We start from the raw sequence: 26,235 nt of genomic DNA, 5'->3' as shown, positions 1-26,235 counted from the left end.
ACTGAGTCCGGGAGCAATTACAGGCCTATTTAAGTATATTTTGATTGACTTCCACCGTCTGGACCTTGAAATATGAGTGATGGCAGAAAGCCAGAAGGCCCCCAGTTCTTTCCACCGTAATCTGCATATAAAGCCTTCCAAGTTGTGTGGCTTCACATGACATCAGGGTGGGATTTATCATCCCTGCCGCCAAGCACTACGAACAGTGGCACCACAGCAAGGAAATTATTTTTTTTTTTAATTAAGAAACAGGTTGCTTCTATTACCCAAGACTGTTCACCGTTGGCACTGTGATCCATTCATTTCACTCATTCATTGTTACCATTCAACACTTCACGTATTTGCAGTTTGAATATGTTGATGTAAAATGTGGCAGACATTTCCTGAACACACCAAAAATTTGACAGCCAGCTCCCAGGAGAGTCATTGCAAATCGCTCAGCGTACTTGCTCACAACCGAACCCAGGGCCCTGCGTTCACGCTGTGTCTCAGTGGTTACAATCCGCCCCTTCGTGGACATTCGCCTGGATCCTGAAGCCACAGAAAAAGGAGCAATTTGACATCTGGCAGCTCCTGCAAAAAGCAGAGATGTAGGCTGGGAAGCGGGGCGGGGTGTTCAGACCCACATGAGAAGGAATAGGGGCTTGGGTTGCATACGTTCTGAGCTAACCAGATAGAGCCAAGTCAGCACAGCCTTGGGGGCTTCCTGATGCTGGACCTGGGGAGCCCTGAGGCTCACACCTGCCTCTGGGACCGCAGAGCCGAGAGGGGAAGAGCTCGGACGTGACTGGAAGAAATGAGGAGTCTGGGCTTTGCTCCAGCCCACAGCCGTCAGGTCACCGCAGGAATGGTCAGCCTGACCGTGCCCCGCTTCAGGAGCAAACCGGGGTTTCTCAAACACTGTTTCCCGAAGTGCCCATGAGCAAGAGGCTCTTGGAGTGCCTGTCATTTCAAAATATCAGTATCACTGTCTGTTTCCTTGAGACCTCAAACCAGATGTCTGAAGGCAGCTACTGGCAAGTTCCTCTGTTTCCGAACTCTTTCCCAGCTTCTTCCTTCCACAGCTGTCATCCATCTCCAGTCTAACTTCTCCTTCAACCCTTATGAAAATGAGCAGTTAGGTGGATATATTCTGTCTGGTCTCTCCTCCTCACGTCCTGCAGAGCCCACAACGTAAAATGGGCAGGGCTGAGCAAAGGCATGAGCTCCGGACGCAGCACCTGCAAACCCTGACATGCGCTGGATCACTTGGGGCTCTTGTGAAAACACAGATTCTGATTCAGTGGGTCTGGGATGAGGCCTGAGCTGCTGCTTTTTGCGTAAGCTCTCAGGTGATGCTGAGGCTGCTGGTCTGCGAACCGAATGACACAGTTGAATGAATGACACAGTTGAATGAATGACACAGTTGTAGCGGATCACAGGAAAATATTGAAACCAGATCAGAGATGCAGTGCTATTCTACATCATCCCCTGGGATACCAGGGGCAAAAGTTAAACGTGTGTCTCTCATCTCAGTGATGGTTTAATGCAAATGGATTTTATTTGTGCAGTAGCTGCCCGTGATCATGTTAAACTTCACGGTTATGGATGCCACTTCGGGGCATTTCTCGATTATACTGAGAGCAGAAGGGAATTATGCAACATGACATCTGACATAGTGGGGTGGAAACTTCACTGGCCTTGGAATCAGAAGTTGACGACATGAATGTCAACTTTGCCCCATCACTAGTGGGCACCGAGTGTGCTGCTAACCGCTCGACAAATGGAAAGAAACAATAACCGTCTTACTTAACCTAACAGGGCTGCTTGGAAGGTTAAACTAGGTAAAATCTGGAAAATTTCAACGCAATTTCAAATGGTAAAGTATTGACAACCCCCTTTGGGCTCCAGGAGGATTAGCAAATGTGGGATGTAAAATAGCCTTCTTAAAAAGAAGGCGGCAAACATTTTCAGTCACACATGGTGCCACTCTATCCTAAATTGCATCTTAATACACTACCCCCATTTAATTATCCCTCTTACAGGATAATAATGGCTCTTTCAGCCAAAGAAGATATTGTATTATCCTAACGGCATTCACATAAAACATAAAGAGATCAAACAGTCCGGCTCATTTTCTTAATACCATAACGGTGAGATTTATACAAGTCTGTTTAATTCAAGCTTGGCCATCTTTCCAGCTGAAACGTCCCCGGAGAGCAGCCCTTCTGAAAAATGGTTCCTTTCGGCCTCATGTGAATTCCTTTCTAATGTCAACCCTTAAGGAAGTAATTACTGAAAGTATCCCAGCCAGCAACACATCCAAGTGTTCCTCTTTGTTTGGGAGGATGTCACATTCTTGGAAACCTTCAGGAGGACCAGAAAGGACAACTCGAAGGTGTTCATTTTTGGAATTGGCCGTCGGAAAAAGAAGTCCAGCTTCCTAAGACTGAAGTCCCGTCAGATATAAAGTCTCTATGAAAATAACCCCTGGGTCAGCATTTGCCAAAGGGCCCAAGCTTCTGCGTCCAATTTGTATCATATTTAGACAAGTGATGACACAGTCCTGGGCCTGTGTATTATACAATTAGAGAAATGTGATTTTCATTATGTTATTAAAGTGCTAGTTGTTGCTACTCAGGCCACGCTCTCTGCAGACGATCTTCCCAGCAGCACGGTTATTGCTGCCGCCACCATTGCCGAAATTTCCAGATCTCGGTGCCACATTCGTCCTGCTCTTATAGAGTCCTGTAGGGGTGAACAGGAAGTCCTCCTCAGCCCCCTGGGTTGGTTTTGATTAGACTCAACTTCTGGGAGAAACTGGACTCCTGCAAAGCCCAGCCAAGTAAACAGAACTCTCCCTCTCAGTTGTCATTAACCCTTTTCTAGGCAGGCAACACTTCATGCAAATTTAAACCAGATGGGTGAAAGAGTCTCTGCAAGAGGGAGGGAAGTCTTTTTTGCAGGCTCCACATGGAAAACCAATAGGGGTGTGTTTCATGCATTCGTCACCTGTTTCAGGAAATCTGTACTGAGTATCGTGTGAAGCTGGAATTGGCTGGAGTTTCAGACCTAGTGGGGAATGCGGTCTTCACGAACCGTGGATATAGACGACTCCGTTGATCATCCCAACAGCCTTTGGGACCAGGACATTGAAGGTCAGACTGGGTCAACCACAAATCAAAACTTTGATAATATCAGTTGAATCACTTAGCCACTCTTTATTGTGTATATGCAGTGCAGAAGGGTCAACAGGCTTCAGACAGGGTTCAACCCCAGGATTTTAGAACGAGGTCAGGAAATGTCACCTTTCCAAACTGAAGCTAATACGAAGCAACATGAAATTGAAGCAATTTGCCACCTGCAGGGGAGTAAACCGGCTTTTGGCAATGCGTTGCAGATGAGCCTGGGGTGTGCCCTAAACCTCCACCTAGGATGGAGACCTAGGAGGTCTTCACAGTTGTTCAAGAACAATAAACTGTAAGGAACACAGGACAGCTGTTATTGTGAAACTCTCAGAACTGATGCGAGGGGCCGCCCTAACCGTGCCCCTGGCAGATGGAGAAACATCTCAAAATTGAGACGGTCAATTCGTCTAGGTATCCCACCTTGAAGGAAATAACTCCTAGAAACAACCAGTGCCCTTTGATTCATTCTGTACTTGGCAAGCAAACTACCCCCACTGACTGATCCCAGGTACCTCACCCCAAATGGTTCCCACGATGAACTAATAAGTTAACATTCCAATAGGTGAGCCTTGCCTATTCTGAGGAACAAATTTATACTAATTAAGTCTGAATGTCCCTGGGTAGATTCATTCAACTGAAACCTGAGCCAGCGAGGACCATACCCCAAATCAGACAACTTCGTTCATTCATTCATTCATTCATTCTCTCACGCACGTACTCCATGAACTTACAGCAGTGCCATCTCTGTACTGGATACTGCATGAGGCATAAGGGATGCCAAGGGATCTCAATGTTCCTGCTCTGAAGAAGCTTCCATCGTATTACAGACTGTTTTTTAACCTATGGGTTGTGATCAGGTAGAGAGGTATAAAATCGATTTAGTTGGTTACAAATAGCCCTTAAAAATAAATATAATAGAACAAAAAATGAATAGAATAGAAAAAAAGTGAATAGAACAACAATGAATAGAATAGAAACTATTACTTTATGTTGCTGTTTGTCCTTTTTACAGCACCAGCAACCAATTATCTGACTCTGTCTACCAACTGGTGCCCAACAATTCAATTCAATTCTGACACTAAGTACCTGGAATTAGTGCAAACCCCACAGGTTAAGGGTTCAGCTCACGGACTGCCGCCACCTCTGATGCCAACCACAAATGGGGTCTTCAGGCACCTGCACTTTAAATGACCAACTACAAATTTGGGAGCTCCCATGACACCCCTAGGGTTCGATAAATTGTTCGAATGATTCACAGAACCTGGAAAAGTGTGAAGCTTACCATTGCAGTTTATTATGAAGGATAGAAATGAATAGTCAGATGAAGAGGTCTGGAGGGTCCCATGCAGGAGCCTCCATCCCCATGGCGTTGGTGTGCACCACCATCCCAGTACCTGGGTATGTTCACCAACCACGAAGTTCCTCAAAACTAGTAGTTCTGAGGGTTTTTATCCCATTATGTAGGCACATTTGATTAAACCATTGGCCATCGATGATTGACTCAGTTCATAACCCCCCTGCCCCCTCTCCCCTCTCTGGAGGCCAGAGGGTGGGGCTGAAAGTTCTAACCTTCATCAAATGGTTGGGTCCTCTGGTGACCAGCCCCCATCCTGAAGCTATGCAGGGTCCTGCCAAGAGTCACCTCATCGATATAAACTCAGGTATGGTTGAAAGGGGCTCCTTATAAATAACAAAAGACACTCCTATCACTCAGGAAATTTTAGGAGCTCTGTTTCTGGAACCAGGGGAAAAGACCGAATGTATTTCTTATTATATCATAGTTGCACACAGTAGGGATTAGTGTTTCCTATGGAAGTTTTGTCCTCAGTCACTCGTATATGTGTATGTGCCTGTCCTTCTACCGGATCTTGATATAAAAGGTATTTCTTAGTATGGATTGTGGTGAAAAAGTTAAAAAATTCTAGCATTGAGACATGCCTGCCTCCCAGATTGCCCTGTGAATTCTGACCCATAAACGGTGCCAGCGTTTCAGGAGGGCTGACGGTTGATGTTTCTCTGATCCTTCAATTTCCCTTTCTGGACCTTCACTCCCCCTGTTCCTTCTACAACGTGTAGGGTCTGATTCCTATAATGAATCCTGTATTCTGTAAATTTTTTTTTTAAAGCTTGAAAAACACTTTACTAGAAGAAACATTAGAGAGTATTTATAATGATTTGCGTCCATGTCTAGGGGGTTCTACTAAAACATGTAAAACACACAATGAAAGCCCAGACAAGAAGTGACATTAACAGGCAGGAAAGGCTTCTTAGAAGAAATAACCTCAAATTAGGTCTTGAATGATGAGCAGACCTCCAACAGTGTCAAAGAAAAAAAATATTCATGACACTTGTTAAAAATGGTGAGGAGGGATTGATTCAAGGGGAACGGTCGTGATAGGCCTAGGGACCACCGCAACGGGGTTTTGCAGTGGAGGAGAGAGACTGGACTCAGCTCTGAACACAGCAAGGAAAAGTGGGAATTTATAGCTGAGGAGCTGGGGTCGCGGGGTGGGAGGGGGAGAGAGGTCAGTGGATGGAAAATTACTAAGCAGAAGTGTCAGCAGTAGCGGGGATTCCGGTAAACTGACCTAACAGGGTTCTCTCTGAAGGAAGGCCAGGGTGATCAGACATCCCCTGGGGGATGCTGGAGGTTGAGGAACTTGGGCGTGAAGCCTGCTCAGATATGGAGCATGGAGGATTCTGGCTAAACTGACTAAGCGGGATTCTTGCTAAAACTGGACAATGCAGAGATGAACCCAGAAGTCCAAAAGTCAAGGCCTCACTGATAAAGACCTCAGAGGAGCCTGAGCAGAGAGTTTGGTCAAGAAGAGAATCTCTGTCACTACACAAGAGCTCTCAGCTGGCACAACAAATCTGCTTTTCTCTTCTCGCCCTATTTCTTAACCTGATCACCTAATTCCAACCCTGAGTACCTATTCTTCATGAATCACCTGAAAATTCAGCCAAATATTGGCCAAGCTAATAGAAAATCAGTCACTTTAGGGACTTCCCTGGTGGTGCAGTGGTTAAGAATCCGCCTGCCACTGCAGGGGACACGGGTTCAAGCCCTGGTCCGGGAAGATCCCACATGCTGCGGAGCAACTAAGCCCTTGAGCCACAACTACTGAGCCCCTGCGACACAACTACTGAAGCCTGTGCGCCTAGATCCCATGTTCTGCAACAAGAGAAGCCACCGCAAGAAGCTCACGCACTGCAATGAAGACCCAACACAGCCAAAAATAAATAAAATTAGGGCTTCCCTGGTGGTGCATTGGTTAAGAATCTGCCTGCCAACGCAGGGGACGTGGGTTCAAGCCCTGGTCTGGAAAGATCCCACATGCTGCAGAGCAACTAAACCCGTGAGCCACAACTACTGAGCCTGCGCTCTAGACCCCATGAGCCACAACTACTGAAGCCCACATGCCACAACTACTGAAACCCGCATGCCTAGAACCCGTGCTCCACAACAAGAGAAGCCACCGCAATGAGAAGCCCGTGTACCGCAATGAAGAGTAGCCCTTGCTCGCCGCAACTAGAGAAAGCCCACACACAACAACAAAGACCCAACGCAGCCAAAAATAAATAAAAATAAAATAAATAATTTTATTTTTAGAATTATTTATTTATTTATTTATTTATTTTAAAAAAGAAAAAAGAAAATCAGTCACTTTAGCTGTACACCTGCATTGGTATTTTCATACAGGTGAAATTGACCCAGGAAGATGCCCCCAAACCCCAAACACCAAGGGCCTATCCAAGTCTGAGATTGGACCAGGACCACAAAGAACCTGTTCCCCAATATTAAAGTCTTTAAAAAGGGATCCTCATTTCTTTGGCGACAGCAAGTCCGTTGACCATAAGGAGAGAAAACCAGATGTCTTAGATTGGGTTCTCTGGAAACAGACTTTGAGATGAGATTTGTGTGCAGAAGGCTTCTTAGGAAGAGCTCTCGGGAGGGACGCCTGTCAGGAAGTGGATGAGGCGGGAACACTCAGGATGCAGTGTGGGTGCAACTGAGGCCTCGGCTGGTCTAGTGGGGAGCTCTGCATTTAGGTGGCTGACCTCATTTCATTGACCTTGGGCTGAACCTTAGGAGGGCGTGTAATCTCGGCTGAAACAGATCCCTATAGCATAGATGTGGGCAATGCTCAGTGAAGGACATAGCTACGACCATCACCCCCATGAACAATATTCCCAGGAGCTAGGAGATGGGTGCATAGGCCTTGCGAAGGGCATCTGGACACTGCACCCCAGGATCTAACACAGATCTATGTTCAGGTTAACTCTGTGTTCCTATTGAGGTTTGGCTCCAAATCTGAGTGTAGCTTCCTGGTGAGTTGGCCCGGAACACTTATGAGTTGCAGGACACATTTTGCCAAGGCTGCACCAAATTCAGCCCATGTGACTCCCCTGCTATAAGTACACAGAATTCAAAAGAGAATGAAGAAGAGAAACATTACCTCTGAGCAGGGAGATAGAGCAAAGCCCGCTGGCAAAAGAGATCTATCAGAGGCCAGTCCAGAAGGAGGAAAGCAGGCCTCCAGAATGACCAGCTCCAAGGAGAGCATATGAAAAACCACCTGTCATTTTTGGATGCCCAGAGACAGTTTCCTCTTGCTATGGTAACATCATCCCAGTTTTCCTTTGGAGGACCATTATTCCTTTGCCACCATCTGTCTCTAAGGTTCAGATGGACCAACCCTTTCCCTTCACTCTGTATGTGGGCAAGTCAACCAGTCTTGGCAAAGGAGAGTGAAGCATCCCTAACCCCTGGCAGTTTTTTTCTGCTGGAGTTGCTAAGATGATAAGACCATCAGCCTGGAGCTGTGGATGCCCATCTGCTCTCCCCTGGATAGAGCCCATCTGAGAATGAAGCCAATAAAGAGAAGCAGGCAGCTCAGAGGTAGAGAGCAGGGACAGGTTCCTGGTGACACCTTGAGAGCATCTGGATCCAGCAGAACCTGAAGATCTCTTTCCAAATCTACCACTGGACTTTTCAGTCAGTTGAGCTAGTACTTGTTCTTTTCTGATTAATTCTTTAGGTTGTTTTTTGTCACTTACAATGAAAAAAAAAGTGGGGTGGCATGTTCTGATCCCCTTCACAAGCACAGAGGAAACTGTCTGGTCCCAAGGGCGGGGCTCAGCAAATCTGGAGGTGGGCTCTGGAGAGGCAGTGGAGGATGTGCCATAGCTTCCTTCACTTCCCAGAGTTAATCCCTGCTCTTCCAAACAGCTGGGCAACCTGGGACAGCTCCTTATACTTCTCGTGTCTCAGTTTCCTCAGCGGTAAAACAGGAATAAAAATGGCACTCCCCTCCTGTGCTCACCGTGAGGATTAAGTGAGTTAGGGTCTATGAAGGGCTTAGGAAAGTGCCTGGCACATAGTAAATGCAGAATTAATGTTTGCTAGAATTAGTTTTATTGGAGCCTCTTTGGCATGTGGAGTAGAAGTGGAAAAGCAGATGTGCTGGGCAGGTGAGCAGGGGCCCCTGATGGAGGGCCTGCTCTGGAAAGCTCGGCTGTAGGCCTGGAAGTCCTTTCTGTGCGTGTGAGTGTGGTGGCTCGATAATGTCCCCCAAAGATGTCCAGAACCTGTAAATATGTCACTTCGTGTGGCAAAGGGACTTTGCAGATGCAATTAAGTTGAAGACCTAGAGACGGGGAGATTAGCCTGGATTATCCATAAATCACCAGGCTCCTAATAAGAGGGAGAGTGGGTCAGAGAAGGAGACGGGAGGATGGAATTAGAGGTCAGAGGGAAGCAAGCACAAGAGCCAAGGCTGCAGGCAGCATCTAGAAGCCAGCGGAGGCAAGGAAACCCGTGCCCCCTAGAGCCGGCAGAAGGAACGCAGCTCAGCCAACCCACTTTATTTTTTTATTTTTTTTTATTTTTGGCTGTGTTGGGTCTTCGTTGCTGCACGCAGACTTCCTCTAGTTGTGGCGAGCGGGGGCTACTCTTTGTTGCAGTGTGTGGGCTTCTCACTGCAGTGGCTTCTCTTGTTGCGGAGCACGGACTCTAGGCGCGCGGGCTCAGTAGTTGTGGCGCGTGGGCTCAGTAGTTGTGGCTCGCGGGCTTTAGAGCGCAGGCTCAGTAGCTGTGGCGCACGGGCTTAGTTGCTCCACGGCATGTGGGATCTTCCCGGACCAGGGCTCGAACCCGTGTCCCCTGCGTTGGCAGGCGGATGCTTAACCACTGCGCCACCAGGGAAATCCCTCAGCCACTTTAGACTTCTGACCTCCAGAACTGTAAGAGAATAAATGTGTGTTGCTTTAAGGCACTAAGGTTGTGGCAGTTTGTCACAGCAGCTGCAGGAAGCTGACACAGGGAGCAAACGGAGAAATGAGGCTTAAGACACGTGCCATAGGCTGCCTGGGGCCAAGAGGAGGTGTGCCCGTGAAGGTGCCCCAAGGGCCATCAGGGGAGATGGAAACGTGCTATATTCCTTTTTTTAAAAGCTGTTTATTTTTATTGAAGTAGAGTTGATGTACAATGTTATATAAGTTACAGGTGTACAATATAGGGATTCACAATTTTTAAAGGTTATACACCATTTATAGTTATTATAAAATATTGGCTACATTCCCCATGTTGTACAACATAACCTTGTAGCTTATTTTATACATAATGTTTCGTACCTCTTGATCCCCTCCCCCCTATATTGCCCCTCCCCCTTCCCTCTCCCCACTGTAATTATTTTGTGCAGAAATGTTCCATATTCTTTTTTTTTTTTTTTTTAATTTTTGGCTGCATTGGGTCTTCGTTGCTGCGCGCGGGCTTTCTCTAGTTGCAGTGAGTGGGGGCTACTCTTCGTTGCGGTGCGCGGACTCTCATTGCAGTGGCTTCTCTTGCTGTGGAGCGTGGGCTCTGGGTGTGTGGGCTTCAGTAGTTGTGGCACGTGGGCTCAGTAGTTGTGGCGCACGGGCTTAGCTGCTCCGCGGCATGTGGGTCTTCCCAGACCAGGGCTCGAACCCGTGTCCCCTGCACTGGCAGGCGGATGCTTAACCACTGCGCCACCAGGGAAGCCCCGGAAATGTTCCATATTCTGACTGCAGTGCAGCCTCAGGGGTGGACCTTTGTGAAAACTCCTCAAACTTTGCTCAAAGTGGATAAAGTGGATGTATTTCTGTATGAAAATTATACCTCGATTGACTTGAAAGCAAGCGTTTTCAAAAAGAAACGTTCCTTCAGTTTCTCAGTGTCTCTAATTCTTCCTACTAAGGAGGAAAGCAAGACCACTGGATTCTGATCTTTACTGGGGAATCGTGTCCAATGTCCACACTTTACAGGTGTGGAAACAAAGGCTCAGGGACAGAAAGTGACTTGCGCCACGTCACACCTCGGTTCTGCCCCAGCAGGGACAGAGGTGAGCCAGGATTTTACTTCCCACCCAGGGCTCTGCTTCTCCCTGTCCTCTAACGCTGGGACACCCAGGAAGGGCAGGGCAGTGCTGTCCCCGCAGTGACGTGCTGCCTTCTTTCCTGCAAACCCAGAACCTTCCTGGTCCCCATGTTCTGTCCCCAGATGCTGAGACATCCCACTCGCCTATTTCCAAGGGGAATGAGGATCAAACCAACAGTTTCCTTCTCCACCCACTGCCCAGCAGCTAGCTGAGGGCATAGCAGTTACAAAGATGAAACCGGTTTCCCCTCATGGAATTCCACTTTCCCAAGTCAGGGAGCGCCCGCCTCCCGACCTGGTCACATTCCTGAGTGCCCTACCCTTTACCCACCGACCCAGTTCCTGGCTGCAGAGGGATCCCACCAGCCCATCATCACGTATATTTGGCCACCACTCCAGCTGGAAAGTCCTAGCCTCTAGGAGAGTGACGTGGTTCCTGCCCCAAGCCTTGGGACGATTTTCTCTGTCATCTGTCACCTCCTACTTTGCAGGGCCTGCTTTGCAGAGAATTCAAAGTCCTTTCACGTTTATTATTACACTTCCTGCAACAAGAGCCTCAAGAGGCAGAGAATGGCTAAGGCGCTTTTTTTTTTTTTTGCTTTTTTTTTGCTCTGACCTCTGTGAGCACATTCAAAGCCCTCAGCCCAGCAGCTAGCATGCGGTGAGGGCCCAGTGGCTTTGCCCGATGATGTTTGGCTGTGTCCAGAGAGTAGCTCAGCAGAAAGCTGCAGACTGTCTCGTGGAGACCAGAAGTGGCGGGTGGACCAATGTTGCCTGTTCATAGAATTCGAGAGCCAATGTGTCTTTTTCACGGGGGTCAGAAATTCTTAGAATTGAAAGAGGATCTTAGCTATTGTTTAATCAAACTTTAGGTGCATCCAAAAGGGACACAAGGAAAGAAACAGAGTATGTCCCTTAGCACCAATCCGAGCGGCCACCATTAAGACGCTCTTCTGAGCAAATTCTAGTACAGTGACAAAAGTGTGCAGGGAGACAGGTAGTGTGCACGTCATATTGTCCTCTGATACCATTAGTCTTTGCTATGACCCTCTCCACCTCCCCAGCTGGCTTCAGATGCCAGCTCTTTGTCTTTTCACTTCTAAGCAGAAAATCACTGTCGAGTGTCCAACATGAAAAGTTGCTGCTCAGAATCTCTAAACTATTTCTGACACAGCAAAGGATGGAGGGAGGAATCACTGGCACCAAGAAACACAGTGTTTTTTCATTTGTTTTTGGAGCTGGTGAGTGAAAGCAAGAGCCCAACCATGAGTTCCCCCATCAGAGCAGAAAGTCTGAGGTCTGTTCTTGAAGTTCCTGTGTGGTCCCAGACCAGCATCTTCGGCATCACCTGGGAACTTGTTAGGAAGACAGTTTCTTGGGCCCCACCCCAAACCTGTGGAAGCAAACTCTGAGGGAGGTGCCCAGCCATCTATGTCCTAACAAGCCCTCCGAGGATTCCAGTGCAACTCAAGGTTTGAGAACTCCAGGGGGCAGACTTGTCTTCCCCCTTCCTGAGTTAGAAGCCCCTTTGAGAATCTGACTCAGGCCAGCAGCTCTCCCCAAGAGAAATATACAAGCAAAGACTTTTGGGGGTAGGGGTAGGGTGCTCTTCAAGGTGACCACGAAGGTCACTCAAGAAGAGCATCGGGGACCATGGCTGAGAATGACGTACAGCCATCCCTTCATCTCCCAGGGGTTTGTTTCTGCATCCCTGTGGATCCCAAAATCCATGGATGCTCAAGTTCCTTATATAAAATGGCATGGTATTTGCCTATAACCTACATACCTCTTTTCATATACTTTAAATCATCTTTAGATAACTTATAATACCGAATACAATGTAAATGCTATGTAAATAGTTGCCAGTGTGCAGCGTATTCAAGTTTTGTCTTTTGGAACTTTCTGGAATTTTTTTCCCTTGACTATTTTCTATCTTCAGTTGGCAGAGCCAGCGGCAGGCAGAACCCAACTGTATCCTTCACGTTCATTCAGGGGCTTTGGGTCTGGACTGCAGACAGGTCAGATGTTACTCTATTTTACTCGGGGGACTGATCTCACCCCGCAAAGTTCCCGGCAGCAAAGCAGGGACGTGAGCCTGGCTCGCCGCTCCAGGGCCCCAAAGCACCCTCTCAACACTGCACCCCACCCCCTTCAGTTTAACCGATTTCCAAAAGGAGAAGGAGGAGAACGGCCATCCGGGTGGCACTCTGAACTTTTCATAACAATAGACTTCTGGAAATCAAAACCCCAATTTAAGAAGGAAGGAAGAAGCGGGTCCCTCAGCTCCTGGGAAAGCAAAGGGTGCAGCAGCCCACGCTCACCGCTAGATGGCGGTCGTGGAAGCAAATGCTCATATCGGGGGACCTTCCCGGGGGAGTCCCCGTTCGGCTTCCGTGCATCTCCCTTTTGGCCCATAAAATGTTTGTACATGTTTTTGGGAAATTTCACGTAAAAATATAGTGCACCAGGCTCACTTGCCAAACAGTCCCAGGATCTGGCATCACCTGGGCGTGCATCTCTCGGGGAACCATGGCTTGGCTCTGAGCAGAGGTGCCCCCCCAGGTGGAGCACGGGGCGCCGGGTTTGCCCGTCCTCTCCTCGTCCTGCTGGTCACTCACTCATGTCACCTCCTGGCCTCTGCAGGCTAAGAGTCTGCCACCCCAATAGCCCCCAAGCCACGTAAAGTGGTGTCTGGTGAGGTATATAGGTGTCTTTTAGACCATTACTGATTCAGAGCAGCACCATGCAAGTTGAGAAGTGCCTGCATACATTCTTCTGTTCTATTACTTTACGCTTTACTCTGGTCTTACCGTCTGCAAGCCCATTTTACTTCTGCCCAAAGCTGGGCGAGGCGCCTCTAATACGTGCCCACGGCGCACGAAAGATTCCCTACCTTAGAGTTTACCATATTATCACGGGCCCAGATTTTTACTGTCTCTTCCATTAATTTGTAAATTCTCTGTGGGCAGGGGCCAAGATAATTGGGTACCTGGCTCTTCAAAGGAATTCAATAAACAAAGAAGCGAAGAAAGAAGGAAGGGAGGGGAAGGGTGTTCTCAAACGTCCTTGGTTCTCAAGCCCAAGTGGGCATCAGAATCCCCTGGAGGACTGGTTACAGCCCCAGCAGCTGGGCCCTACCCACAGAGTTTCCGATTCAGTAGGGCTGGGCAGGGCCTGAGAATCTGCGTTTATAACAACTTCTTGGGTGATGCTCAGCTATTGGCCCAGGACCCACATTTTTGAGAACGTCTGCTCTCGGTGACTCTTTTTCAAAACACCAGCTTCTAGAAATAGTTTACAGGTTTTTAATAATTCTCTCACCCCTGTCTTTTTATTGTAGAATATAGCAGGTACTCCATAAATAGTGGGTCCGTGACACATACATGAGTGGCTTTTACTCCCCCTTCCTGCAGTGCTCTGGAGGAAGAGGGCTGCTATGATGATTTCCTACCCCCCCACCCCCCAAGCAGGGGAGAGAGTTCCTATTTGTAGTGAGGAAGGCCTCTCACCCTTCGGCCTTGAGCAACAACTTGCTGGATACAAAAGGTATGAAAAATGAGGGAGAGAAGGAGTAGAGGACTCTTCAGTGATACAGATCAGATTAGGATGCTATCAGCTATCAGGCATCTCCCACTGCTCTCCCCAGATCACATGGTGAAGTGAAAGTGTGGCCAATCAAGCATCAAATTGTTGCTCTCTGAGCCTGGGCTGTGAGGCCTCAGGGTCCTTCTTAGAACTCCGTCAGCCGCTCTGAGTTGGTGCACAAGATGCAGATTGCTTTCTGCCTGATATCCTGGAAAGAAGCTGCTTTAGAGGAGATTCCAGAAACCACTGCCCTTCTTAAATCCTCTCATGTATCCAGGGAGATGGAGAAATCCATGGTGTTCTGGGGGGCGGGGGGATGGCAAACAGAACACAGTGTCACCAAAAGCCTTGGTTATCTTCAGGTCGTTGGTCACAGGGATGCAGTTGGCAAAGGAATTTTGTGGAGTAATGTATGTCAAGTGAAGCCCCCTGAGGACAAAGCCCAGGCTGGTAGGAGCTCTTCCGCCTCCCGGGAGGCTCAGCTGCAAACCAGATGGAGGAGGGGGGGGGGGGGGTGTGTCTCAGCATTTTTCCTCCCCCACCCCAACCGGCGGGGGAAAAACGAGGGTACGCTGCCACCAAGTGGTCATGGCTGGTAACACGCCGTGGCTAAGGAAATAATGAAAACCAGGAAATGTCTAAAGAATGGATGCATGAGAGGATAAACACTATGATTATTTTATTTTCGTCTTTTCCAGTGAACTGAAACACACATTCCCATTTTTACATAGAAAACACTGGGAGAAAGAAGTATCCAAGGAGGAGAGTCAAACCCTTTAAAGATCCCGGGCCAGATATTGCTTGACCAAGAAAAGTGTAGATGGATAGGGAATTCAGTTCAAGCCCCTTGGATCCCATCCAGATGTTCAACCAGCTGGTCACACCGAGTCCCCTCCAGTCAATTACTTTTCTTGATGTTTCTAATCAACAGTATTATATATGTGATGCTATAAACTTTTATACTTAATATTAGCTCATAACTCAGGATCCGAAACCAGATGTTTTGGGTGAGAAAGAAATTGATGACTTATCAGTAGATTGAACCCAGGCCACTGGCTGCTTTCCAGGCATTTTACCAGCTGAGCTGCAAAGCAGAGAGGTTGCTACCAGCTCCCTTCAGTAATGGAGAGAGGAAAAGAGAGAGAGAGAGAATGAAAATGCATATGAACATAAAGCAGCATTCAAGATCTTTTATGATTTATTTTCTCATAAAATAAGAGCTTGTAGTGTTAAGTCAATCCTCAGAACACATCCTCCTCCTCTTTATAACATCATGAATGTTGGGTGCTGGGGATGGAGGGGAGAAGAAAGTAAAATACGTGGCCAAGAGAAGGGGACGCCGCTGACCATCACCAATCAGGTGGGATAAGGTCTTCAAATTGTAATTGACTTTTCCTCCCAGGGGTTCCTCTCTGCCCTGGGATCCAAACAGCCATGCCCACAGACAGGAGGAATTAGGCCGAGTAGAGGGCAGAGAACAAAGAATTCTCTGGGGCTATGGTTTCAGGCTCCTGAAGGAGAGGAGGAATTCCTGCCCCACCGACCTTCTTGAAAAATACCCCCCAATCTGTGGATCGGGGAGCAGGACTTCAGGTGGGTATCAGGGAAGGAGTTTCTGTGGCTGACTTCCTGGGTTAGAGCCCTGGGTGGGTAGCAGACCCCAGACAGGGCATGGCTGCATGCGGCATCTGGCCATTTGGGGCCAGAGTGACTCCAAATGAGATAACCCATGAGGAGCACTGAGCAGATACAGAGCATGTGCTCAGAGAACTGCAGCTGTTACTGCTTTTGTGAGGATGCTCATATTTCAGATGCCTTTAGAATCACCAAAGCCAGCTCCCCGTGGGATGCTTCCTCAGCAAGGGACAGCCGACAGAGGTCCCCCTCCCTCTCCCCCTCTCCTTCCCCCTTTCTACCTTTTCTCCCCACATCAGACAAGACTACTTTTAACTCAGTTTCCTCAATGAGCCCATCTAAATCAGTATGTTATGGTGAATTTTATATGTCAACTTGGCTAGGCCATGGTACCCAGATATTTGGTCAAACGTTATTCAAGATGTTTCTGTATATTTTTTACATGAGGTTGACGTTTAAGTCGGTAGACTTTGAGTAGATTACCCTCCATAACGTGGGTGGGCCTCATCTAATCAGGTGAAGGCACGGAAGACTAACCATCCCAGAGAAAGGAGGAATTTTGCCAGCAGATGACCTTTGGACTCAACTACAGCTCTGCTGGGTCTCCAGCCTCCTGGTTCGCCCTGCAGATTTTGTTTTCAACTCTTTTTTTTCTTCCTTTCTTTTCTCTTTCTTTTTCTTTCTTTTTTTTTTTTTATTTGGTCTCACAGCACAGCTTGCAGGATCTTAGTTCCCCGACTGGTAACCAAGGGTTGAATCCACGCCCTCAGCAGTGAAAGCACGGAGCTACAAACACATGAGCCAATTTCTTAAAATAAATCCTTCTTTCAACACACACATGCACACACACGCACCCTGTTGGTTCTCTGGAGAACCCTGACGAATAGACAATGATTCCACAAGAACATTATAGAATCCACATAAATATGAGGAAATCAGGGCCCTACCCCTACACTGGTGGATTGAAAAGCAGAATACTGGGTATCTACTGGTGAAGCACTGGGAGAGTAAATCTCTCTATTAGTTATGACCTTTGTAATCTTGGGCAAATTAATCCCTTTCTGCCTCAGTTTTCTCATCTGTGAAATGGGATACTAATAGGCTAGACATGGCAGGACCGTGGTGAAGATTAGATGATTTACACATTTAAATTCATGGAGGCGTGCCCATCACAGTCTGCACTCACTGAACTACTGTGTGTGGTTCTCTGCATACACCCCCATCTTTCGTATCTCCCTGCTGTTCCCCCTGGCTGGAATAACTTTCCTCATCTTGCCATTCTGGAAATCTCCTGTTCATTTTTCAAACTCCCAAGCATGCCACATGTTCTGTGAGAAGGCTCCTCTGACACCATCCTCTGTACCCAGAAAATAACTGTCACTAACACACATGCTTATGCTCTCAGCAAAAAAATCAACTGTGCAAAAAAAAATATATATATATATTTACTATATTTCTTCTACGTTTGCATATTTCTATTTTAAGCTACCATGCTGGGTTGGCAGAAAATTCAGACCTCAGGGTTTCTGAGTCCCCAGGCTCCTGAGGGGCCATGTCAGCTTCCTGGAGGTGGCGTGCATCAATGTGTTAGGCTGCCATACCAAAATACCACAGACAGGGGGGCTTAAACAACAGAAAGTTATTTTCTCACAGTTCTGGAGGCTGGGAGAGTGAGATCAAGGTTTGGTTTCTTGCAAGGCTTCTCTGCTTGGCTTGCAGACAATCAGCTTCTCCCTGTGTCCTCACCCGGCTTCTCCTCTGTCCTGGAGCATCCCTGGGGTCTCTTTTGTGTCCTAATCATCTTCTCCTACAAGGACACCAGTCAGATTGGATTAGGGCCCACCCTGATGGCTCATTTTGACTTAATTACCTATTTAAAGGCCCTAACTCCAATTACGATCACATTCTGAGTACTGGGAGCTAGACTTCAGCGTGTGAATTTTGGGGGAACACAATTCAGTCCATAACATGGGGTATAGCGGCAGCTCACACATTATCAAGGCAAATGGGGGTGAGGGGAACATCTGGTCCTCAGTCATCGGGCCACGGGGCTCTTCGATGCTCACCATCTTGATCAGAAATACCCTCGGTCCACAATGCCCAGATGCCCAGGCAGCTAGTCTGCCTGGAGTCCTGCAGCCGTCAGGGGCTCTGCCAGGGAAAGGGGCACACGTCTCCCTGTGCCTCAGCCCACATTTGCCTTTCCTTCAGCCCAAGGGACTCTCCCTAGTTTCACAGAGAATCCTTTCTCCCTTCACCTTTTTGCCAGAGACATTGGTCTCTGTCCAACAAATTTATCCAACAAATCCTCTCTTCCCAGAAGCCGATGCTTTTGAAACGAAAGCAAGGGAGACTCCAGGGCTACTTTTGCCTTCATCCTGGCCACAGCCCCCTCCTGCGACTTTCAAGGGGGCTCGCCAGCTGCTTGAAGCGGCGGGCAAGGTCAGACCCAAAAAACAATCTCAAAATAATATGCCTCGCTTTGTTCGACATGCATAAAAACAGCCCAGACTGTTGGATGGATGGAGGGGTGGACAGAGGACAGATGTGTGAAAAAGCATGTACAGCAAATGTTAACAGCGGGATCTAAGCAGTGCGTGTTCAAAGAACGTTTGACATTTTTCATTATCAATTGGTGTGCGTGTAGGGAGGGGAAATATGACAGTTCACATTTGCCAGCCTTCCGCCTGTAAGCTCCTCGGTGAAATATGGGGGGGCGGGGGGTTGTTCGTTTTGTTTTTGTTTTTGTTTGTTTGTTTTTTATTGTCAACAATGTGCTCGGCACTCGGTAGCGCTAGAAATAAGCTCTAAAAGGAGCGGACCCTGACGGAAGGAGCCACCTCCTTGGAGGTTCCGCAATTCTCTTGGCTGCAGCGCCACTGCGCCCTCTAGTGGCGAAGGCGCTCTCACTCCTCGGGACGTTTCCCTGAGACCCGGCCCTGGGCTGGGACCAGTCTGGGGGGGCACCCGCCAGGCTCTGACCCGGGACCTGGAGGAAGGGCCGCAGGGCAGGTAGATGGTGGGAGCCACCCAGAATATGCTCCACGGAGGATGTGGGATGGATCTAAACGTGCGCTGAGGGACCCCCCTGGTGGTCCAGTGGCTAAAACTCCGCGCTCCCAATGCAGGGGTCCCGGGTTACATCCCTGGTCAGGGAGCGAGATCCCACATGCCTCAACTAAGAGCCCGCATGCTGCAACTAAAAGATCCCAAACGCGGCAACAAGGACCTGGCACAGCCAAATAAATAAATAAATATTTTTAAAAATAAATAAACGTGCGCTGAGGATCTAGAAGGCTTAAGTGTTCCAGCCTGGTGTCAATTGAGAGCACCTACCGACTGGGGGAGGGGCTAGCGCCCCTCAACTGGGAAGAATATTCCAATCAGGTGGATAGGGAGTTGCCTCACGGCCTCTCTACCTCCGGGCAAGCGTCTGTGCAGGACCCCAACCCCTCATTTCAGACTCTGGTTCAGAGCTACCAGCTGGGATCATAGGAAAAGAGGGACCTTAACGTTCTCCCTTTGAAGGTCGAGGGGCAGCAGACACAGGAAAGCTGAGGGGTCCTGAGTAGAAGGGGGCTGGGGGAGGAGAGGCTGGAGTGAGCTGTTTGGGGCTGAACTGTGTCCGTCCCCCAAATTCATGTGTTGAAGTCCTAACTCCCAGTACCTCAGAATGTGACTGAATTTGAAGATAGGGCCTTTGAAGATGTGAGTCAGTTAAAATGAGGCCGTGGCAGTAGGCCCTAGTCCAGTCTGACTGGAGCCAAGACATTTGGACCCACAGAGAAACACCAGGGATGCACAGCGCAAAAGCCATGTGAGGGCGCAGGGAGAAGGTGGATGTCTGCAGGCCACGGAGAGAGGCCTCAGGAAAACCCAGCCCTGCTGACACCTTGGTCCCAGACGTCCAGCCTCCAGAACTGTGAGAAAATTAATTTCTGTTGTTTAAGCCCCCCAGTCTGTGGTGGTATGTTATGCCTGAGCAAACTAATACTAGGCAGACCCTCTGTGCCCTCAGCAAACATTTCCTGTGCCCCGTCTAATGTCTAATTTAGATACTGCTTAATGCTCAGTATCTACAGATGAATGAAGGGGCTTCCCTGGCGGTCCAGTGGTTAAGACTCCGTGCTCCCAATGTAGGGGGCACAGGTTTGATCCCTAGTTGGGGAACTAAGATCCGGCATGCCACACAGCGCGGCCAAAAACAAACAGAAACAAAACAAAACAACAAAAACATAAGATGGGATGAAGCCTGGGAGGCATTAACTGCGGCAGAGCTGCAGTCTCTCAGAGCCTGATGCAGCCTGAGCCACCTTTTTTTTTTTCTTTTAACATTCCTGGAATATTAAAAAAAAATACATCAGAGATTTAAAAAATGGTGGTACCTGAGTGGGTGTTGGCTGTGACTCGCTTTGACTTCCAAGCCTGAAGTCTCACTTTCAGTGAAACTTGGAAACTGACCACCATGTAAAAACCTTGGCCTGAATACTGAATGAGAAACATCTACGGGGAGGGAGAGGCTTTGTGGAGGTGAAGCGAGGCACCCTGGCTCGCAGCCCGAACGTGGAAGTGAGGCCATGGTGGATATTAAACCCACCATGGAGCTGCCCTAGTAGCCACTGCGAGGAAGGGATGAACCATCCCCAATGAGCACAGCTGTGGGCAAGAAAATGATTGAAATGGTTTTCAAGACACTGGGTTTGAAGGTAGTTTTGCACCCACAGCAGCAGACAATTAAGAGACTCAAAGCAAGAGGAAGTGGTTGGATTCTGTTAATTGCCGGTGTCACTGAGTTCTGAAAGCCCATTTTCTCCGTTGCCTCTCTCCCTGCTGCCCTGATGTCAGGCTCCCTCCACTCCAGCAAGTCTGGGGTCACTTTTCTGTCTCTGACTCTCTGATGTACCCTTTTGAACGTACCAGACTCCTCCCTCTGATAACACCGTCTTTGGTGTCCTGATTGAATTTTGGGCCCTGTTTAATTGCAAGGCCACAGTCTGATTTAAGTTACTGGGTTCTTCCTAAATTCCTAATATTAATTGCCTGCCATAAGCCGGGCCCAGTCCTAGAAGCTAATGATACAGGAGAGAACCAGACCAAGAGAGCCCTGTACTCAAGGAATTTAATTCAAGTATAACCTCAGACTAGCTTTTGTCTTCATATACCAGGCATAAAATGTGACCCAGAGCATCAGTGCAGAAAGGCATACTGTGCCCTGAAAACAACCTGATAAGCACCCAGGCCTTCCCTAATTTCTTCATCCAGATCTCAGAATTTTATACAAGTACTTTATATAAGTGATTCATCCTATATGTAAAGGTATAAACATTCTGGGATTACCTGACAGATGTGAGTCTAGGGAACTAGTAAAACAGAACCAACATTTATTTTTTTGTGTGGAATTTAAATTTTTTTTTAAAAAGGATCAAAGTAGTCACCAAGGGGGAAAAAATCAATATTTTATTGCACTTCTGAACTTTTTTTTTTAAGTTTAGTATTGTTTCTGTCTTTACTCCAGCTTTATTGAGCTATGGTTGACATATAACATTGTGTAAGTTTAAGGTTTACAGTGTAATGACTTGATATAAGTACGTATTGCAAAATGATTACCACCATAAGGTTAATTAATATACCCATCACCACACATAGTTACCTTTTTGTGTGTGTGTGGTCAGAACTTTTAAGATCTACTCTCTTAGTAACTGTCAAGCATACTATACAGTATTGCTGACTATAGTCACTATGTTGTACATGACATCCCCAGAGCTTAGTCATCTTATAACCAGAAGTTTGTACAATTTGACCACCTTTACCTATTTTCCCCAGGCTCCCAGCCCCTGGTAATCACTAATTTACTCTGTTTCTATGAGTTTTTTTGTTTGTTTGTTTTTTAGATTTTCTATATAAGTGAGATGGTATAGTATTTGTCTTTCTCTTACTTATTTCATTTAGCATAATGCCCTCAAGTTTCATCCATGATGTTGCAAATCTTTATGTGATATGGCTAATTTGCATTGTATACGTATACCACATTTTCTTATCCATTCATCCATTAATAGACGCTTAGGTTGTTTCCATGTCTTGGCTATTGTAAATAATGCCGTAATTAACATGGGGTGCAGATAACTCTTTGGGATAGTGATTTCATTTCCTTCATATATATACCCAGGAGTGGAATTTCTGGATCATATGGTAGATCTATTTTTTTTTTTAATTATTTTTTGAGGAAACTCTATATTATTTTCCATAGTGGCTGCACCACTTTACATTCCCACCAACAGTGCACCAGGGTTCCCTTTTCTCCACATCCTGGCCAACGCTTGTTATCTCTTAAATTTTTGATAATAACCATTCTGACAAGTGTGAGGTGATATCCCATTGTGGTTTTCATTTTCATTTCCCTAATGATTAGTGATATTGAGCACCTGTTTATGTACCTGATGGGCATTTGTATGTCTTCTTTGGAAAGATGTCTATTCAGGTCTGTCACTCATCTTAAAATCGTATTATTTGGCTTTTTGCTATTAAGTTGTATGAGTTCCTTATGTATGTTGGATATTAACTCCTTATCAGATGATTTGCACATATATTCTCTCATTCCGTAGGCTGCCTTTTCATTTTGTTGATCAAATATTTATTTTGAATATTTATGGGGATGGTAGTATCATCATCGTTTCAGGGCTTAAGCCCGTGAAAGGTGTAAAGTCACAGAAATGCAGTTTTCCTGATCCTTTTGGGGAAGGTTACTTCAAGTGCAAAATATGCTTTTTACACAGTTGGGTGGTAATCTTCCAGAGAACCAGTTTCATATTTGAGTGAAACTTCCAAGTAAAGGATCATCCCCACTTAAGGAAGCTCCCTGTATTTCTAGTGGTTTAATTGAGATCTCTCACGGACAAATCCTCATTCGCTTTGTAAGGGGATAGTAGGTCTTTTTCTGGTTTTCAAAAGGCCTGTATTGGGCCATCTGCCCCAGGACAACCCTGGTAAACATTTCTTTAACCACCGTAGCTTATTTAAATATATTTTATGCGGGTTGAAACATTTTATTTCCTTTTCAATTTTACTACCATTTATTGAGCGGCTGTTCCGTGGCAGTGCCACTCAAAGAGCTGTCAATATGTTATTAGGTGATTTACAAAAAATGGGTGGAAGACCTAAATAGACATTTCTACAAAGAAGACATACAGATGGCCAAGAGGCACATGAAAAGCTGCTCAACGTCACTAATTATTAGAGAAATGCAAATCAAAACTACGAGGTATCACCTCACACCGGTTAGAATGGGCATCATCAGAAAATCTGCAAACAACAAATGCTGAAGAGGGTGTGGAGAAAAGGGAACCCTCCTACACTGTTGGTGGGAATGTAAGTTGATAACAGCCACTATGGAGGTTCCTTAAAAAACTAAAAATCAGAATTACCATATAACCCAGCAATCCCACTACTGGGCATATACCCACAGAAAACCATAATTCAAAAAGACACATGCACCCCAATGTTCATTGCAGCACTATTTACAATAGCCAGGTCATGGAAGCAACCTAAATGCCCATTGACAGACGAATGGATAAAGAAGTTGTGGTACACATATACAATGGAATATTACTCAGCCATAAAAAGTAACAAAATTGGGTCATTGTAGAGACGTAGATGGACCTAGAGACTGTCATACAGAGTGAAGTAAGTCAGAAAGAGAAAAACAAATATATTAACGCATATATTTGGAATCTAGAAAAATGGTACAAATGAACACGTTTGCAGGGCAGAAATAGAGACACAGATGTAGAGAACAAAGGTATGGACACCAAGGGGGGAAGGGGGGATGGGATGAATTGGGAGATTGGGACTGACATATATACACTAACATATATAAAATAGTTAACTAATGAGAACCTGCTGTATAGCACAGGTAACTCCACTTTGCTGTCCAGTAGAAACTAACACAACACTGTAAAACAACTATACCCCAATTAAAAAAAAATTAAAGGAGGATGTTCAGCTTATAAATCATTAAAATAATTTTGATAATAAAACATATTATTAGGTGATTTGATTCTAAAAAACCTTATGAAGTGAATACTGTGACTATCCCCACTTGACAGATAAGGAAACAAGCTCAGAGAGGTCAAGATCACTCAACTAATAAGAGACCCAGGACTCGCTTGTTCTCTTAACCCCTATTCTTGCTTTTCTTTCCACAAGCCAGTAAAAACATCTGAAACGTGTATTCATGCGAATTACAATGGAAATAAAATTAGCAAAACTTCTGTGGTAAAGCTCTAGTTTATCTCCTCACATTTAATCCTAAAAACAACCACAAAGGGGTGACTTGTCTAAGGGGACACCTCGGAGTCGGTGGGGACGCGTCGACCACCCCCCAGCCAACTCCACTCCGAGGACCAGGTCTCTGGCTGGCATTGCCGTTTCCGGTCCTGCCCTCCCAGAAGTCCCGCCCAGGCGAGGGAAGATTTCCGGAAAGAATTGACGCGGGTAAGCCGGAAAGAGACCAGGGGCGGGGCCGTTCAGGGCGCTCTAGCACTCCTCCTCTCTATGGCCACCGCCAATTGACACGTCCGGAGCGGCGAGGCTCCTCCCTATTGGACGCGCGGCCTCGCGTAGGCGGGCGGCCTGGCTGGCGGCGCGCTGACTGGCTGGGGCGCCACGCGGGCGGAGGGGCGGCGCGTGGGGCACGCGGACCGAGACCGCCGGTTGCGCACAGGAGCTGGAGGAGGGGGCGCATGTGGGCTCTCCGCTCGCTGCTGGGGCTGCGGTGCGCGGCCGGGCGCGCCATGTCGCAGGGGCCGACTCGCCGGCCACGGCCGCCCAAGGACCCGCTGCGGCACCTGCGCACGCGGGAGAAGCGCGGCCCGTCGTGGGGGCCCGGGGGCCCGAACACCGTGTACCTGCAGGTGGTGGCGGCCGGCGGCCGGGATGCAGGCGCTGCGCTCTACGTCTTCTCCGAGTTCAACCGGTCAGTGCGCCGCGCCGGGGTCCGGCCGGCCCAGCGGGTCCCCTGGCCAAGCCCTGCCCCAACCCGCGGCCGCAGTGCTGAGCGCCCAGAGCATCGGGGCCCCTTCCTGGGCTTGGTACCCCTCCCATCCCCCCCTTCCCAGTGTGGTTGCGGGAGCCTAGATCCCTTACATCCCCGTCCGTGTGGCTCCGGGAGGCCCCGCTGACCTTTAGACAGACTTGGGTATAAGCGTTCCCTTCCCAAGCCTCGGCCCCGAGCCCCCTCCCGTGCACCCCAGGACCAGGGCCTCCTAGTCCGTGTTGGGGGTGGGCAGGTCTGCGGAGGAGGTGATGGGGAAAGGACGCATCTCGCCCCAGTTCGAGTCTACTCAGGCCCCAGATCCCTCCCTGCCTCTGCTGAGGAGGGTTCAAACCCCAGCGTCCCAACAGGAGAAATGCGGTTGGTAGCACAGCACGTGTTTTTAGTTGTTTTCCCCTGTGGTGTACAACAAAGCATATAAACGGTGGCAGAGGTTTTACAGAACCGAATCTAATGACTCTCTGGTGTAATGTTCGACCTCTAGGTATCTCTTCAACTGCGGGGAAGGCATCCAGCGACTGATGCAGGAGCACAAGTGAGCCAGCCATTTTCCTGCGGGGTGGGGAATGACTCTGCGGCTCTGAGGCAGGAGGGTTGTTACAGCAGGAGAATGGGTCCCTGGTCCTTCTGTTTTGTCCTGCTCCAACGCTTTCTTTTTCTTAGGCTGAAGGTGTCTCGTTTGGACAACATATTCCTGACCCGAATGCACTGGTCTAATGTTGGAGGGCTGTGTGGTGAGTATATTCTTTCCCAGGTCAGGGGCTGGGGGGAGGTGTCTGGGATTTTAACCTGCCTGGCCCTTTTTTTTGCCTGACTTCGGAGTCCAGGGGCTCTGGAATTCTTTTTATGCCAGCCCCATCAGCTGCAGCAGGGAGAATCAAAAGCTGACTCAGAAGAGTAGATTTTAACGTAGACGCTGCCCTCAGGTGTTCACCATCCACCTCATTTATTGAGTTGCTGGACCGGAGGTATGGGACAAACTGGAGAGCGTGGTGATGGTGATTACAGTCAATATATCACTATTCACCATTGAGATGGTCCACTCGCTGCACACAGATGCCCAGGGTCCAGATTACCCCCTTGTTTACGCCCGTCAATTAGAAGGATCGAGATTGTTCTGCCGCCAGATTCTGTAAGGTTCGTGGAGCAGGTAGGAGGGAGTGGAGGCTGAACCAGCCTCATTCCCAGAGCTGAGACTCAGGTGAGGCCAGGAAGCACCCAGGGTGCAGCATCTGTGGCCTGCCTCTGACTTGGCACGATTTTGCACCCGAGGTGCCTCGCCCTGGTATCAAGTCCTGCCCGTTCTAGAGGCATCTGAGTGATGGTCGGCGTCCCTCGCAGCTCTAGCCAGCGTCACTTTTGCTCTGCACGTGCGCAGCAAGCAGAAACCTAGCAAACTG

At 47.8% G+C, this 26,235-nt stretch overlaps 2 protein-coding genes across 2 annotated transcripts in view; one reads left to right on the top strand and one right to left on the bottom strand.

Moving 5' to 3' along the window:
• Positions 1-17,268: 17,268 nt before the first annotated feature.
• ARHGAP44 (Rho GTPase activating protein 44) overlaps positions 17,269-26,235 on the bottom strand; it is a 180,720-nt gene continuing 171,753 nt past the window's right edge. Inside the window, exon 21 of the mRNA XM_059908749.1 lies at positions 17,269-17,593. Within this exon, the coding sequence (XP_059764732.1) occupies positions 17,580-17,593 (14 nt within the window). The 3' untranslated portion in view covers positions 17,269-17,579. The remainder of the gene's footprint in view (positions 17,594-26,235) is intronic.
• Positions 24,447-26,235, top strand: part of ELAC2 (elaC ribonuclease Z 2) — a 28,345-nt gene continuing 26,556 nt past the window's right edge. The window contains exons 1-3 of the mRNA XM_059908744.1: positions 24,447-24,757; positions 25,320-25,370; positions 25,499-25,569. Coding sequence (XP_059764727.1) covers positions 24,525-24,757; positions 25,320-25,370; positions 25,499-25,569 — 355 coding nt within the window. The 5' untranslated portion in view covers positions 24,447-24,524. The remainder of the gene's footprint in view (positions 24,758-25,319; positions 25,371-25,498; positions 25,570-26,235) is intronic.

The sequence above is a fragment of the Balaenoptera ricei genome, chromosome 20 (genome assembly GCF_028023285.1).
Source record: "Balaenoptera ricei isolate mBalRic1 chromosome 20, mBalRic1.hap2, whole genome shotgun sequence".
In the NCBI taxonomy this organism is placed as follows: domain Eukaryota; kingdom Metazoa; phylum Chordata; class Mammalia; order Artiodactyla; family Balaenopteridae; genus Balaenoptera; species Balaenoptera ricei.
Note: the sequence above shows the minus strand (reverse complement) of the source record. Positions and strands in the feature narration are given on the sequence as shown.